This window comes from Spinacia oleracea, chromosome 5 (assembly GCF_020520425.1).
Source record: "Spinacia oleracea cultivar Varoflay chromosome 5, BTI_SOV_V1, whole genome shotgun sequence".
Taxonomy (NCBI): Eukaryota; Viridiplantae; Streptophyta; class Magnoliopsida; order Caryophyllales; family Amaranthaceae; genus Spinacia; species Spinacia oleracea.
The window spans coordinates 41,065,677-41,082,197 of NC_079491.1; the positions used below are offsets into that span (position 1 = coordinate 41,065,677).

Here is a 16,521-nt window from a genome sequence, read left to right on the forward strand (position 1 = left end):
AGTCTTAATTAAGTTATTTAGCACTTAATTTTAACTAAGGGACCATTTTTGGAAAGGACTCTCTATAGTTGGGACCACTATGAGATAATCAAAAGTTGAGACCTTTTAAAGTAAATCGGCCATAGTTGGGACTGATAATATCAATTTTTCCAAGATCTTATCATCCTATCTCGAATATCATTCGATGAAAAGGATATTAAGATTGGCAAAGCATGATAACTAAACCTATGCAACAAGTGAGAAGCAACACTCACATTGTAGCACTGGAAATCAAGCATAGCTTTGAATTCCATGAACTGTTTTAAAGATGGGTTTGAGGCCCATGGTTGTAAAACAATGGGGTTAAACATTTATCATATATGAAATGTATTTTCATATTCCATTTAATCTTGGTTTAGTATTAAATGATGAGTCCCTTCAATTTGACAATATATTCAAGATAGACTGTCAGGACCAGTCCTGTGACTAAGAAATGTCTATCAAGTGAACTTGAATGTCAAAGGTTGAAAATGGTCCCTAGTCGGAGTTTTCTATAAAATTGGACGCATAGAAAACGTTAGACGACTAGAATGCAAGATGACTAGTAGTTCTGTTTCTTGAACTATGTGGACATGGCAATGTCATAATCATTTGCATAGATACTTACTTTGGGAAGACTAGTATCGGACAAGACCTATGAAACTTTACTGTAAGAGATGAAAATCTGTCATAAATAAATTTCATTAAAATTATTAGACACTAAATCCTCAATACCTGAGTGATTTGAGATTACTTGTTTGAGAACTGGTTGCTTTGACGTTGACCAACCGTCGCACCGTAAAAGGAGGCTATAAAGGCAACGCTCAGGTAATCACCTATCAAACGAAGTCTAATCTCAAGATCGCAAGATTGGAATTTTCCTCCCATAAATCGGGATGAGATGCTTAAAAGTTGTACAAGGCCACTCGGAGAGCTAGAAACTGTGAAATGCATGGCCGTGCTCGGATGAATCATAGGCTATGATTATCCGTTTATTTGATCAGTTGAACTCTGAAACCGAGGAACACCTCTGGACATAATAAGAATGACAACTCTTACCTTATGTTCAAGAGCAAGCATCGAGCGACAAAGGAATTAGGAAATGCACACTTGTCCCTAAGGACAAGTGGGAGACTGAAGGAAATAATGCCCTTGGTCCAAGTATGCATTCTATGTTAAGTCTAATAAATGCGGTTCAGTATTAATTAACAAGTTAATAATTCAGTGAGATCAAGTGAGCTGAATGCCTAGCTAGAGGCCGCTTCAGTTCAAGTGGAATTAATGATATTAATCCACAGCTTACTCTTGACTGAACCCGTAGGGTCACACAAATAGTACGTAAACGGATCAAGTATTTAATGGCATTAGATACTCCATCTATGGATATTCGGAATCGACGGATCTTGGTTTCAGTGGGAGCTGAGATCGTCACAGGCAAGAAATGAATACTCCGGAAACGATGATATTGCCGGAAACGGAAATATGGATCGTATCGGAAATATAAATATTATCCAAGTCGTAGATGTTGCCGGAAACGGAAACATGGTACGTATCGGAAAATATTATCGGAAATGGAAATATTGCCAGAATCGGAAATATTGCCGGAAACGGAAATATTGTCAGAATCGGAAATATTATCGGAATCGGAAAATAATTCCGGAAACGGAAATATTAAATATTTGTTCGAAACGGAAATTAATTCCGGAATCGGAAATATTAAATATTGTTCGTATCGGAAATGAATTCCGGAATCGGGAATTTAATCGGAAGCGTATCGTACGAATTAGCATCGGACGAGGCCCGCTAGACGAAGGCCCAGCACGAAGCCAGGCCGTCGCCCAGCGAGCCAACGCACACCAGCGCACGCCAAAGCCTCGACCAGGCCCAGCGCAAGGCCAGGCCCAGCCAAGGCCTTGGGCGCGCGCGCGGAGCACAGCAGTGGGCCGAGCGCTGTGCGCCTAGCGTGGGCCGCAAGGCTTGCGCGGGTGTACGGTGCTCGTGCATTACTTGTGCGGGAATCCTGAAGCAATCAGGATTCAAAGTGTGATTAAATCCTAAAACTATTAGATAATGATTATTTAATTAGAGTCCTAGTAGGGTTATAATTAAATAAATTAGTATTCTAATAGGATTCCAAAACCCTTTCCATAACTCTATAAATAAGTGCCTAGGGTCACATATTTTCAGAGATTATTCAAGTATTCAAAGTGAGTTTTTGAGAGAAAATTCAGACACATTTCTTGACTATAAGTGCCGAAATTCTTTAGTACCTTAAGGGCGATTCTAGTTGGTCAATCTTAAGGCGGATCCGGACGTGCTGTGGACTATCTACGGAGGGACGACACTTGGAGTCCTAAAGACTTGTTCTTGTTCGGTTCGGGCGCAGCTAGGGAAGGCACGCAACAAAGAGTATGCATCTAAATTATGCTATATGATTATGTGTAAATAATATGTATTCCTGGCTAAATGGTTTTTTCCGCATGATTTATGAATTGTCATATGTATCATAACCTAACAGTATAGTTTTCTAACTTTTTGTATTTGTTTTTCCCTAATTTCGTATTTTTAGGGTTTGCTTTCAGTCAATTCTTGATTTTTCCCCTAATTTCGTATTTTTAGGGTTTGATTATATAAATTATTCTTATTTTTTGTGTTAATTGATACATTTTTTCTGATTTTGATTGTTAGGGTTTGATTTTTTTCCGATTTTGATTGTTAATTTAACTTGGGGACATTTATATGACGGTTTATTAATATAATGGGGAATGCCTTCATTATTGCATTTTAGACTTCAGAGATTCATATTTTGGTAAATGTATCAGTTTACTTGACTCAAGCTTGGTATGAAATGTGTGTGGATTATGATTGTATTGGACCATTGGTGTTTAATGTTTATGCTTCATGGTAATACATTGGGTTATAATGGTTTATGCTATTCAAGATTATATTCATTGACTGAAATAGGTGTTGTTGTTTAGCCTTGTTTTTCATTAAGAGATAAGCATGCTATGATTCGCTTTTCTGTTGTTGCTGCAAATTTCCCTACCTTTTTTCTTTAATAATCGACATGTGTTGGTTATGAAGCCTATTACAGATCTTAATTACTGTTTTATTTATTTATTTTTGTGCAATTTTGGCTAATTCTTTCAATTGGGTTGCTCTGGATTGATCTGCAGCAACACCTTGACTTCAATGTTGATCTGGATTGATCTGCAGCAACACCTGAACTTCAATGTTGTTTATGGTAGAGTGAGCAGGCGCAAGGTCCCAATCTCAAAGTTGTGGCAGCTAAGTTGGCTACTGATCTGCACGTACTGATCTGCACATCAGTTACTTGCATTTTCCATAATGAGATACAACTAGGATAGCCAACAATTTGGGCTGCTGTCTGACCGGTTTTCCTCCTCACGCGAACATCGAATACTGGTGAGCATGTCCATCAGTCTCTAAATATTTTCTCAGAGTATTACACTTATTACATGTTTAATATGAATAGTTTTAACTTTCTAACACTCATTCCAATCTACTTATGCAAATTTAAGGCTTGTTTGGTCGTTATAGGTCATATTAGGCTAAAATGAGGCTTTTTTGCTCCCAAATATGAAATAAAGAACCTTAGGACTCATTTTAAACATATTAAATGTTTTATATGATTAGTTTTAACTTTACAAGACTTAATCCAATCTATTTATGCACATTCATGACTTCTTTGGCCGTTATAGGTCATATTTAGGCTAAAATGACATTTTTGCTCCCAACTTTGATCTAACAAACTTAAAAACTAATTTCAAACTTATTACATGATTCATATGATTATTTTTAACTTTTCAAGACTCAATCCTATCTATTATGCACATTTGAGACTTGTTTGGTCGTTATAGGTCATATTTAGGCTAAAATGAGACATTTTCGCTCCTAACCTTGAACTAAAGAACCTAAAGACTCATTTTAAACCCTTTACATGATTAATATGCTTAGTTTTAACTTTCTAAGACTCATTTCAATCTATTTATTCACATTTAAGGCTTATTGGGTCGTTATAGGTCATATTAAGGCTAAAATGAAGCATTTTCCCTCCCAACTTTGAACTAAAGAACCTAAGGACTCATTTTATACTTATTACATGTTTAATATGAATAGTTTTAACTTTCTAACACTCATTCCAATCTACTTATGCAAATTTAAGGCTTGTTTGGTCGTTATAGGTCATATTAGGCTAAAATGAGGCTTTTTTGCTCCCAAATATGAAATAAAGAACCTTAGGACTCATTTTAAACATATTAAATGATTTATATGATTAGTTTTAACTTTACAAGACTTAATCCAATCTATTTATGCACATTCATGACTTCTTTGGCCGTTATAGGTCATATTTAGGCTAAAATGACATTTTCGCTCCCAACTTTGATCTAACGAACTTAAAAACTAATTTCAAACTTATTACATGATTCATATGATTATTTTTAACTTTCTAGGACTCATTCCAATCCATTTATGCACATTTAAGGCTCATTGTGTCGTTATAGGTCATATTTAGGCTAAAATGACATTTTCGCTCCCAACTTTGAACTTAAGAACCTAATGACTCATTTTAAACTTATTATATGATAAATATGCTTAGTTTTAAGTTTCTAAGACTTATTCTAATCTATTTATGCACATTTAATGCTTGTTTTATCGTTATAGGTCATATTTAGGATAAAATAAGGCATTTTCGATCCCAACTTTAAAATAAAGAACCTAAGGACTTATTTTAAACTTATTACATGTTTAATATGCTTAGTTTTAAGTTTCTAAGACTTATTCTAACTACTTATACACATTTAAGGCTTGTTTGGTCGTTATAGGACATATTTAGGCTAAAATGACATTTTCGCTCCCAACTATGAACCAAAGAACCTAAGGACTCATTTTAAACTTACTAAATGTTTTATATGCTTATTTTTAACTTTCTAGGACTCATTCCAATCCATTTATGCACATTTAAGGCTCATTGTGTCGTTATAGGTCATATTTAGGCTAAAATGACATTTTCGCTCCCAACTTTGAACTTAAGAACCTAAGGATCATTTTTAAATTATTATATGATTAATAAGCTTAGTTTTGAGTTTCTAGGACTTATTCTAATCTACTTATACCCATTTAATGCTTGTTTGATCGTTATAGGTCATATCTAGGCTAAAATAAGGCATTTTCGCTCCCAACTTTAAAATAAAGAACCTAAGGACTCATTTAAAACTTATTACATGTTTAATATGCATAATTTTAACGATCTAAGACTCGTTCCAATCTATTTATGCACCTATAGGCTCATTGGGTCGTTATAGGTCATATTTAGGCTAAAATGACATTTTCGCTCCCAACTTTGAACTAAAGAACCTAAGGACTCATTTTAGACTATTAGGACATTGTCATTAGTTTCTTGAATGTTAAAATGTGATATTTAATTTGTATTTAATCTAATCTTTAATTTAAATTTCTGTTTTTGTAAAGGTCTACACTCCGAGGATTGCGCCTTATGCGAGGAATTTGATGTGGTTCGTGAGCAATGGGCTAAGTTTTTTACCAGCAAGTATTTATTATTGGCTTTAGCGCGCTTGATCGAGTTGGTTTAGTTGTTATAGAATAAATTTTATATTAAAATGTATGTTTATGTTGAAATTGGAACATATATTTAAATGTAATATGTGCACTTTGGTTTTGGGATATATAGTATACAAAACTCCAGTTGTTGTTTTTATATTTGTTATACAGGTTGCGTTATTCTATTATTGTTTTGACAGGTTTCTATATTTGGTGCAAGGCACTCTAGGTATCCCTAAACAAAATTAGAATTTTCCCGCCAAAAGTGCTTTGTTGCAGCGTACATATATATTGTACGCTGCAACAAGGGAAAAAAAATTCGCAAAATTTCAGACTTGTTGCAGCGTACAAATAAATGTACGCTGCAAAAAGTTGAGTCTTTTGCAGCGTACATATATATGTATGCTGCAACAAGTCCAAATTTTTGCCAATTTTTCGGCACTTGTTGCAGCGTACATACATATGTACGCTGCAAAAAACCCCTTTTAGCAGCGAACATTGTACGCTGCAACAAGTTCAGACTTGTTGCAGGCCCCCCAGTTGCAGCATACGATGTACGCTGCAACAGGGGTCTAAAAGCCCGCTGCAATAAGGGTTTTTTCTACTAGTGATAGTAAGAGCCTTATGTTCCAAAGTTTAAAAATTGAGTTAAAATGTGTCATGCCAAAATAACACTTACTTGGATAACCTTTACATCAACGGATTTTTCATGAAATAACCCTGAATTTTGGTGAAATTCACCAAATGCCCCTCGACTTTCAGAAATTCATAAAATACCCCTGTTCCAAAACATAATACACCAAGTATCCTTATGACGTCATCAATCCTAATTAACCCATTTAACTCACTCATTAACCCATTTTTTCCCAATTAATCAACTAAACTCCTAATTAACCCATATTTTTCTTTTCTCTCTCCCCCACCTTTTCTTCCTGTTTCTTCCATGGATCTCCCACCTCTACCAGGATGGTCGACTTTCCAGCCGCCACCATCGCCGCCAAGCAACAATAACAACATCAGTAGCGACGGTGGAAGCAGGCCGGCGACTGATTTTCTTTGGTATTCGGCTACACCACCAACTCATTTTCTCTCCTTCTGTTGCGACAAGTCCAACTCCATCAACCCTATGGTGAAATCTCGTTACAGAGAATGATGGAGTTGCCGAAGAAGATTGAATGCGGCCATTGTTGACTACTTGCCGCACAAGCCACGACATTGTAAGTGGTTCAAATTCTACAACAAACACCAAAACAAAGTTCGTTTGATCGGGAAAACAACAAACACCAAAACACCAAAACACAGTTAGGAAAATCAAAGCAAAATTTTGTAAATCTGGAAAAAAATCGATCAAAAAACCTTGTTCGTTTGATGTTCTTTGTTCTTCAATTTTCCTGTCAATTTTCTTGTCAATTTTCGTTCTTCAATACAAGAGAGGCTCAATTTGGGGGATAATTTCAAGGGAGAAATAACCTTGTTCTGTTTGATATTCTTCGTTCTTCAATTTTCTCTGAATCTCTTCGAATTTCTCTTCAAATTTCTGTTTCAATTCATCGAATTTTCTTCAAATTTATCTTCGAATTTATCTTCGAATCTCTGGGCTTTGTTAAATTGATGAAATTTGTTAAATTCATTCAATTGATTTGACTTTTTTGTGTGATTAAATATGATGGAATTTGGTTTGGTTTCAATGAAAAAAAAGTAGTCATGATTTGCTGGTGAGATGATGGAAGGAAGAAGGAGGAAGGAAGAAGGAGAGAGAGAAAAGAAAAGAAAAATGGGTGGGTTAGTGGGTTAATGGGTGGGTTAATTAGGTTTGTTAATGGGTGGGTTAATTAGGTTTGTTAATGGATGGGTTGATTATGGGTGTTAATTAGGGATTAGTTGAGTTAATTAGGCGTTAATTGGTGGATTATAGGTATGATGACGTCATTAAAGGTATTTGTTGTATTAAGTTTTGAAATAAGGGTATTTGGTACATTAAGTATTGAAATAGGGGTATTTTATGAATTTCTGAAAGTCGAGGGGCATTTGGTGAATTTCGCTAAAACTCGGGGGTATTTCATGAAAAATCCGTTACATCAATCTAGTAATAGTTTTACGCTCAGCGAGGTGTTACTTATTGATCCTAAAGGGGTAAGGTACACAAATAATTGTGATACATGTTAGTTTTGGTGAAACTCAACGATATAAGTAAGGAGTCCTTTTATGTCGTAACAAAATCGGTAGGTTTACCTAATAAGTTCTTACACGTACCTATCAACCAAGAGTAGTTTATAGACTATTAGCAAAAGGCTTTTGCTTACCTAAAATATTTTAGAATTGAGTCAAAATACATAATGTGCTTAATTCTTCAATGATTTAAGGATCTTGGAATCATTTTATTCACACCTGCCGGAACAATAAATTCGAATAAAATGCTAATGACTTGTTTAAATTGCATGAATGCTTTAATTTTCAAGTTATTACTCATGATAAATGTTTAGACTTTGCATGCTTCAATGTATGTTTTAATTATTGTTTATAATTAAATATCTTGCACTGCAGTAAACCCTTTTAGAAAGGTAACAGTAAATTTCCTCGATTGGTAGTGAATCCAAGAACGATTCACGGAAATGAGAGATGTGAGCAATTTAAAATGTACGTTTCTTTTAGCGACTTTTATGGTTGTTTTCGAGTATCAAAATCGAATGGCAAACCGATTGGTGCTTGTGAATTAAAAATACAATGTAGTTTTGAGATCATAAAGCATAGAGTTTAAACGCTCAGCTTTACCAATGGTTAACAACCTAATATCTTTGTCCATTTAATTCTCGAATGAGTCTAGACCCTAGACATTCGAATAGATCGATGCTTAGAGAACTTTAGAAGCTTCTGGTAAGATCATCTAGTTGAAACAAAACATTCAACATAAAATAAATGGTAAGAACTTTGTTGGAGTGACATTGGACATGTCTAAACAATGTATAAAAGTCAACACTTGAGAATTCAATTCTTATGACTATAAGAAAGGGTACAAGAAATAGGAAAATAAGGAACAAATGAAAGAAATTTTACGATTTCGTTTCTACCTATAAGTTTATGTTTAAAGAGAAGTGACCTAGCAATCAAACTTCCTTGGTATCATATACCGCTTGAGGTTCTTACTTCGGTAATAACTCAAACAATGGAAGCTAGGATACACTAATGACCTACAAATTGGAAATGAAGTATGGCAATGCTACATTAGTTGTAGGGTCATCTAGTTTGTTTTAAGTCCTTTCAAAGGCTGGAACTTAATGGCTATTTTGTTCCATAATCAGCATACCTAAATTTCTGCTTCAAACACATAAAGACTCACATTCAGAAGAACGATAACAATGCTTGTTTGTTTTTTTTATTTGAATGAAAGGGTCATTTACGGGTTGAGTCAATATGCTTGATTAAAACAAACAACTCTTTAACAATAAAAACTTTACTAGGTTCAAATCAATCTCTTGATTTGAGTTCCACTAATCTTTGGTATTGTTACTTAGACCATGTCAACAAGTTAACATTCAAAAGCTCTATTTTGATGGACTTTTGAAAGTTGATTTATTTCTAGATCATCCAAGACAAGCTAGTCTTACTTGTTGAAAGTAACAAAAGAAATGAACTATTGTTAGAACACCTAGAAAATAGAGTTCAAAGCTAAAGAGATATTTTATGACTTTATCACCTGGATTTGAGTGAATATTGGTTTATTTACTCAATGTGATATAAGTTTGAATCTGTTTGGCTAGTCAAAGATACAGAAGTATAAAATCCCCTTGGCAAGAAATCATAAAGATCTAGAATAGATCATGTTAATGATTACTTGAGACCAAAAATGATCATCACTGATTGTGTGTTGTAATTTCACGATCTAGTTCCATAAGATAAGGCATATCTAAGTTGGAATGATCGAAGTCAATTAGTACTTGATTCAATCAATGATGAATCGTAAAGAATTTTCCTATAATTTCTAAACAAAATGCTCAACTACCACCAAACTAAACCAAATTCGTCAAAGCTATTGAAAAGTAATTTCAGAATATCTTTTCATAATATATCTACAGAGTTCCTAAACTCAGTGGGAGCTTAGTGTTTGTTATTTAACAAACTAAGGCCCAAGTATAGATATATGTTTCATTGTGATTTATTCAAATGAGACGCAAGTGGAATTAATGATATTAATCCACAGCTTACTCTTGACTGAACCCGTAGGGTCACACAAATAGTACGTAAACTGATCAAGTATTTAATGGCATTAAATACTCCATCTATGGACATTCGGAATCGACGGATCTTGGTTTCAGTGGGAGCTAAGATCGTCAAAGGCAAGTAAATGAATACTCCGGAAACGATGATATTGCCGGAAACGGAAATATGGATCGTATCGGAAATATAAATATTATCCATGTCGTAGATGTTGCCGGAAACGGAAACATGGTACGTATCGGAAAATATTATCGGAAATGGAAATATTGCCGGAATCGGAAATATTGGCGGAACGGAAATATTGTCAGAATCGGAAATATTATCGGAATCGGAAAATAATTCCGGAAACGGAAATATTAAATATTTGTTCGAAACGGAAATTAATTCCGGAATCGGAAATGTTAAATATTGTTCGTATCGGAAATGAATTCCGGAATCGGGAATTTAATCGGAAGCGCATCGTACGAATTAGCATCGGACGAGACTTGCTAGACGAAGGCCCAGCACGAAGCCAGGCCCGCGCCCAACAAGCCAAGCGCCCAACACACACGCCAAAGCCTCGCCAGGCCCAGCGCAAGGCCAGGACCAGCAAGGCATGGCGCGCGCGCGAGCTATGTGGGCTGCGAGCAAATGGGCTGCGAGCTGTGCAGCTCGCGTGGGCCGCGAGGCTTGCGCGGGCTGTGCGGTGCTCGTGCTCATGTGCGGTTGTGTGCGATACGAATCCTAAAGCTATTGGAATTCGTTCTATGATTAAATCCTAATCCTAGTAGATAGAATTTATTTAATAGAGTCTTAAAGGGATTCTAATTAAAATAATTGGTATTCTAATAGGATTCTAAATCCTTTTCCATACTCTATAAATATGTGCCTAGGGTCACAAATTTATATACAAGTTTTTCAAGTATTCAAAGCTAAGATTTTTAAGCAGAAAAATCAGCCAAAACACTTGCCCTATTTAGCCGAAAATAAGTAGTACCTTAAGGGCGATTCTAGTTGGTCAATCTTAAGGCGGATCCGGACGTGCTGTGGACTTTCTACGGAGGGACGACACTTGGAGTCCTAAAGACTTGTTCTTGTTCGGTTCGGGCGCAGCTAGGGAGGGCACGCTACAAAGTGTATGCATCCTAGACTAATTATATGATTATGTGCAATTAATATGTATCCTGGCATTAAGGTTTTTCCGCATGATTTATGTTGTTCATATGTATCATAACCTAACAGACCGGAGCATGCTACCATGAGACAAAATATCTTCTTTCTAAAGAGATTCGATTCGGAACTATTATATGTCCAAGGTCCAATATTGAAATAATTTCAGAGGTTTTTCCTGACTTTGTTCGTGTCAACAAATAATTCGAAATACCTCGACTTTATTAGAACAAGTCTGAGTCAAATAGCAATGATTCGAAGAACTTCTTTTTACACAATTTCGGAAAGCCAAAGACAAAATGTAGGTGAGCAACATATATAAATTACATATATTCAATTTTTTTATTTTTTATTTGTGGGGAGAAACATATACATTCAACTCTTACATTACTCGCTCTAAAATGATTGTTTTTATTTTTTTATTACAGGTATTTAATAATTAAAAATTAAAACTAAAAAAGAGCATGTCAAAAATTAAAAATTAAACCGCCTCTAATAACAACGCTTTTTAGTTATACAACTAATTAATTTAAATTAAATTAGTTGTTCGATGCATAATATTTCCCGCCATAACCAGAGGTTTAATAGCCCTATATATTAAATGCTGCTAAATGAGGAAATATCAACTGTGCTTTTAAAAGGCGTTGTTACTCTTTTAACAATGCTGCTAATTAACAGCGCTTTAAAATCGATGTCTTTAATTGAAAAAGCGTTATTAAAAGCTTATTGCGGTATAGTAATTAATATCTTAAAAATCTTATCATTTATCTCAAATCAAAGTTGTCGGCAGTCGACAGCACCCAGCACGAGCCGCTGGCTCTAGAGGGCCATGTTGGGTCCACCGATTCCCACTAGCCTTGACGGTTGCTCCATTTTCAACCCAATTTCTACTATTTTTCTTATCCGGACATGACACAAGGCGAGGTAAACCAATCAAAACTGTACCTGAACCGATATACATACACTCGACCTGAACACATATTGAACCAAAATCAAACAGATAAAAACTATTCTAAAATCGAACCAATTCCAACCGCACCTGAGATATACCCGACCCAATGTTATGTGAATCGAAACCGAGTTCAATACAAAATAATCTATGACCTGACTTCATCCGAACAAACGTTATCCGAACGATCTGAAATGACCCAAATAGAAATATTGATCCACATTAACTGATTTCGACGTGCCCCAAACCATTTTTAACAGATCTAAAACCGATCAGATTAACCGAGTTGACAGCCCAAGTTGTGCCCTAAATTAAAGGCTAAAGTCCCTAATTGGTCTAGGTGGGCAGACCCAATTAGTCTTCCAAGCCCATTCTCACAATAACTCTCATTGAAAAGTCATCATATAAGAAGAAAATAGAGCTACAAAAAATGAGGTGTGTGATTAATAATTGAACAAACATAAGTGACTATTCCTAATCATAGAAAACAAAATTAAACACTCATCTTCAATAAGAAACATTACAATACTACTCCATGGATAGCAGCAACTCTTACTCACCTAGCCCAAACCAAACTCGCCATGGAACATTACAATACTACTCAATGGATAGCAACTCACCTAGCCCAACCCAAACCCCCACCAACCATATCATCAACATGGTAACCATTGACAACAACCGCTTAGCAGCCATCCAACAAAAAATCAACACACCACCAAAAATCCTAAGCAAGGCAGCCGGTCGAGCAACTTGCTCCATCTTCAAAGTCCCAAAGAGTTTCAACGACGTTAACGGAAAACTCTATCAACCACAAATAATCTCAATAGGACCATTCCACCATGACCAACAAAATGTCCAAATGATGGAGGAGCACAAGTATCATTACCTTGGTCAACTCCTAACTCGAACCAAACTCGCTCTTCCTGCACTCTTCAATGCGGTCGCACCTCTTGTTGGCACCGCACGAGAGTGTTACTCTGAAGTAATCACTTTTGAGGACCAACACTTACTTGAGATGTTAGTTGTTGATGGATGTTTTATTATTGAGTTGTTTAGGAAAGTTTCTAAATTAGTAATGTTTGAAGAGGATGATCCTATCGCTTCTATGTCTTGGATATTTCCGGCGCTTTTAAGGGATTTACATTTGTTGGAGAATCAAATTCCTTTCTTTTTCTTGCAGTCTTTGTATGATTTTACTTGCGACGATAAACAACAAATTGGAGATTTTACTCTTGCCACACTTTCATTGGGCTTCTTCAATTTTACCATTCAGCGCCCCGAAAAGATTATCTCCAAGTTTAAGGTTAGATTTTATTTTTATTTTTATTTTTATTTTTTATTTTTATTTTTATTTTTATTTTTATTTTTATTTTTATTATTAGGTGAGATTATAATTGAATCTTGTAGCAAAAATAACAAATTATTATCTAGTTTCACTGTCGGTGCTGCGACCCAATATCAGAATTATTGGATAGAGGATTCGAGATTGGTTATAGAATTATTATGTGGGCAGTGATAATTAATGAACTAAATTGATAGTGCTTTGATTATGGGGTCCCGGCGTATAGTAACTAGTAAGGGGACCAAAAACTTACTTAAAATAACTAGATAATGACTTACTATTATCTAGTTTCACTGTTGTTGAAGATCAATTAACCTTTTATCTTTTAATTTTTCATCAATAGGTAAATGCAAGTTGTTGCTCAGCTCCCGGTTGTCAAGTTTATATCTACTTTGTATAACATTAAATGCGATCGGATCACTAAACTTTTAACATTTCTATAACTTTAATCTTTGTTTAATAATATGTGGTCTCAAATCGTTAGTTTATATGAATTTGTCTATCTACAATTGCAAGTTTTAGGCATGAGTTTTCATTTTTACTCCCTCTTTTCCTAAATGTTTTTCCCATTTCACTTTGTCACATTTACCAATGCGTGTTTTACATCGTTAATATCTCTAATTACATGTTATTAAAAATTATAAAATTCTCATATTGTCGAAGTACTTATTGAGACGAATCAAACAAGATACCACAAGATTATATTTTTCCTTATACATTGGTAATAATTCAAGAGATTCTTTTCCATTGTGAATAGTATCCAAATTCTAAATGGGAAAAACATTTAGAAACAGAGGGAGTATCTTTTAATTCTTCGTCTTCAAAAGTCTAACTTTTCACCAAATGTATGCTAAACCACTCATTCAATCAGATATCTTATCAGTTTTATACATTACGTTTTTCAATTTCGATTAGCTTATTAGTTCAACTGTATTTCAATTAATGTTGTTAAACATAGCCTAATTATTTGACCTAAATTTACAAGTAGTACAAAGTAGTACTTCGTAATAATTAACGAAGAAAAGGATGATATATCACCAAATTAGCATAACTGATGTAAATTGTTTTGGTATGGTAGGATCTAAAACCCAAACACTTATTAGATCTGTTACGATCTAGCTTCATCACACGAGAGTTAGACCCAGAAGACCCTTCAAAAGAAAACAGTGCTCCACAACATGTGATTCATTCAGTTTCAAAGCTCCGACAAGCAGGAATCCATCTTAGACCCGGAAAATCAGAAACATTCTTAGCAGTAAAATTCAAACGTGGTGTGATAGAAATGCCAAAGGTAACAATGGACGATTTCATGAGCTCGTTGTTAGCGAATTGTGTAACGTACGAGCAATGCCACAACGGTCACTCTACATACTTTACTACATACGCAACGTTCTTGGATTCCCTTGTTAACTCTGCTAAGGATGTAGAGTACCTTTGTGACAAGAACATTCTTGAGAATTATTTTGGAACAGAAGCTGAAATTGCTACATTTATCAACAATTTGGGTAAGGATGTAGCATTTGATATTGATCAATGTTATTTGGCTAACTTGTTTAATGATATTAACACATATCATCAAAATGATTGCCATGTTTATTGGGCAACTTTGAAATACACTTATTTCAACACCCCTTGGTCCTTCATATCCGTCGTTGCTGCCTTTGTTTTGCTGTTTCTCACAATTTTGCAAACGTTGTATACTGTTTATCCATACTACAAGCCAGGAAATTAGTCAAGTATGTACTTACTACCAAGTAATAGTGTGTCTCCACGTTATTTTTCTCGTACAATATAGTCTTAGTTTATTGGATACATGTAACATTAGTATATGAATCATTTATTTCCTCCGTTCATTTTTACTCGTAACGTTTGTCATTTTCACGCATGTCAATGCACAATTTTGATTATTAATATCTTTAAATCTCTTTAATGAACAATTGTAAAAAGTTGATATTTTGAAAATACACATTGAGACGAATCTAACAAAATCTCACAACACTATATTTTATCTTACATATAAATCAACAACAATAGTCAAAGTATAATATGTGAATAGCGTTAAAAATCCAAACGTTGCGAGTATTAAAAATCGGAGGAAGTATAAACTATCGACAAGACTAATCTAGAAGGTCGGCTCAAACTCATGATCAGTGTCACGCTCAAGCTCATGATCTTAGTAAATGTTTCGTGGAGAATTTTATATTATGTGTTGACATTAATTTTTTCCGATAAACCATGAAGTTTTAATACTATATGACTTGATGCTTAAACTCTACAAATTATTAGGTGCACGTGAAAAAAAAAGTATACACATTGTTATGGTGAGTTTTTGTAGGGAAATACGTTACATAGATACATTGAGAATAGAACGATTGGTTTAAGTATGTTGACCACCTTTTATGTTTCAATTGGAATTAGCCTACTTGGTTGGACTAATTGTGCATTGGGATTGGATGTGCTTGTAGTTGAATTATTAATATGATTATGTATTTCTTATCAAAGCTTAGCACGAGCCTATTTTGCATTCATAGGGATGGCCTTAATTCTTCGTCATAACAAAGATTAGCACGAGCCTATTTTGCATTCATAGGGATCTTTCTACATCTTTCTTCTGCTACAGACTGTAATCCATTTTCAATTTTTGATATTCAAGTTCACTTGATAGACATTTCTTAGTCATAAGACTGGACCTGACAGTCTATCTTGAATATATATTTTCAAATTTAAATGACTCATCATTTAATACTAAACCAAGATTAAATGGAATATGAAAATACAGTTCGTATATGATAAATGTTGATCAACCCCATTGTTTTACAACCATGAGCCTCTAACCCATCTTTAAAACAATTAATGGAACCATCAAGTATGTATTTCGAGATAGGATGATAAGTTCTTTTGAGTATGTTTATTTTGTGATCTAGTCTTTCTTGCTTCAATAGTGGTTCTACGCATTTTGCAATGAAGAACCATCAAGTCAGCAGACATGTGATCCACCCAAGTTCAGTGAAAAACTCTTTAACATAAATAACTCTATTTTATTGCTTCTTAGGCAATAAGTACTTTAATTCAACTGTATAGATTGCTAGTGATGCTTTGTTTGGATTTGCTTATCCAAGCAGTTCACGCATATGTGGAATACTCTCCAGCTATATCTTAGAACATACAAATTGATATTTAATTTCCCGAGCAACAACTCATGGTCTTCAACCCATGTTGTCATTTTAAAACACGATGCTCTATAGTTCGTCCTTGCCAATGGTTA

General features: G+C 34.8%; 1 protein-coding gene across 1 annotated transcript; it reads left to right on the plus strand.

Moving 5' to 3' along the window:
* The first annotated feature begins 12,326 nt into the window (after positions 1-12,326).
* Positions 12,327-15,115, plus strand: LOC110786982 (UPF0481 protein At3g47200). Its single transcript, XM_021991567.2, has 2 exons — positions 12,327-13,217; positions 14,335-15,115. The coding sequence occupies exons 1-2, from the start codon at positions 12,450-12,452 to the stop codon at positions 14,986-14,988; spliced, it is 1,422 nt and encodes a 473-aa protein (XP_021847259.2). The 5' UTR covers positions 12,327-12,449; the 3' UTR covers positions 14,989-15,115.
* The last annotated feature ends 1,406 nt before the right edge of the window (positions 15,116-16,521 follow it).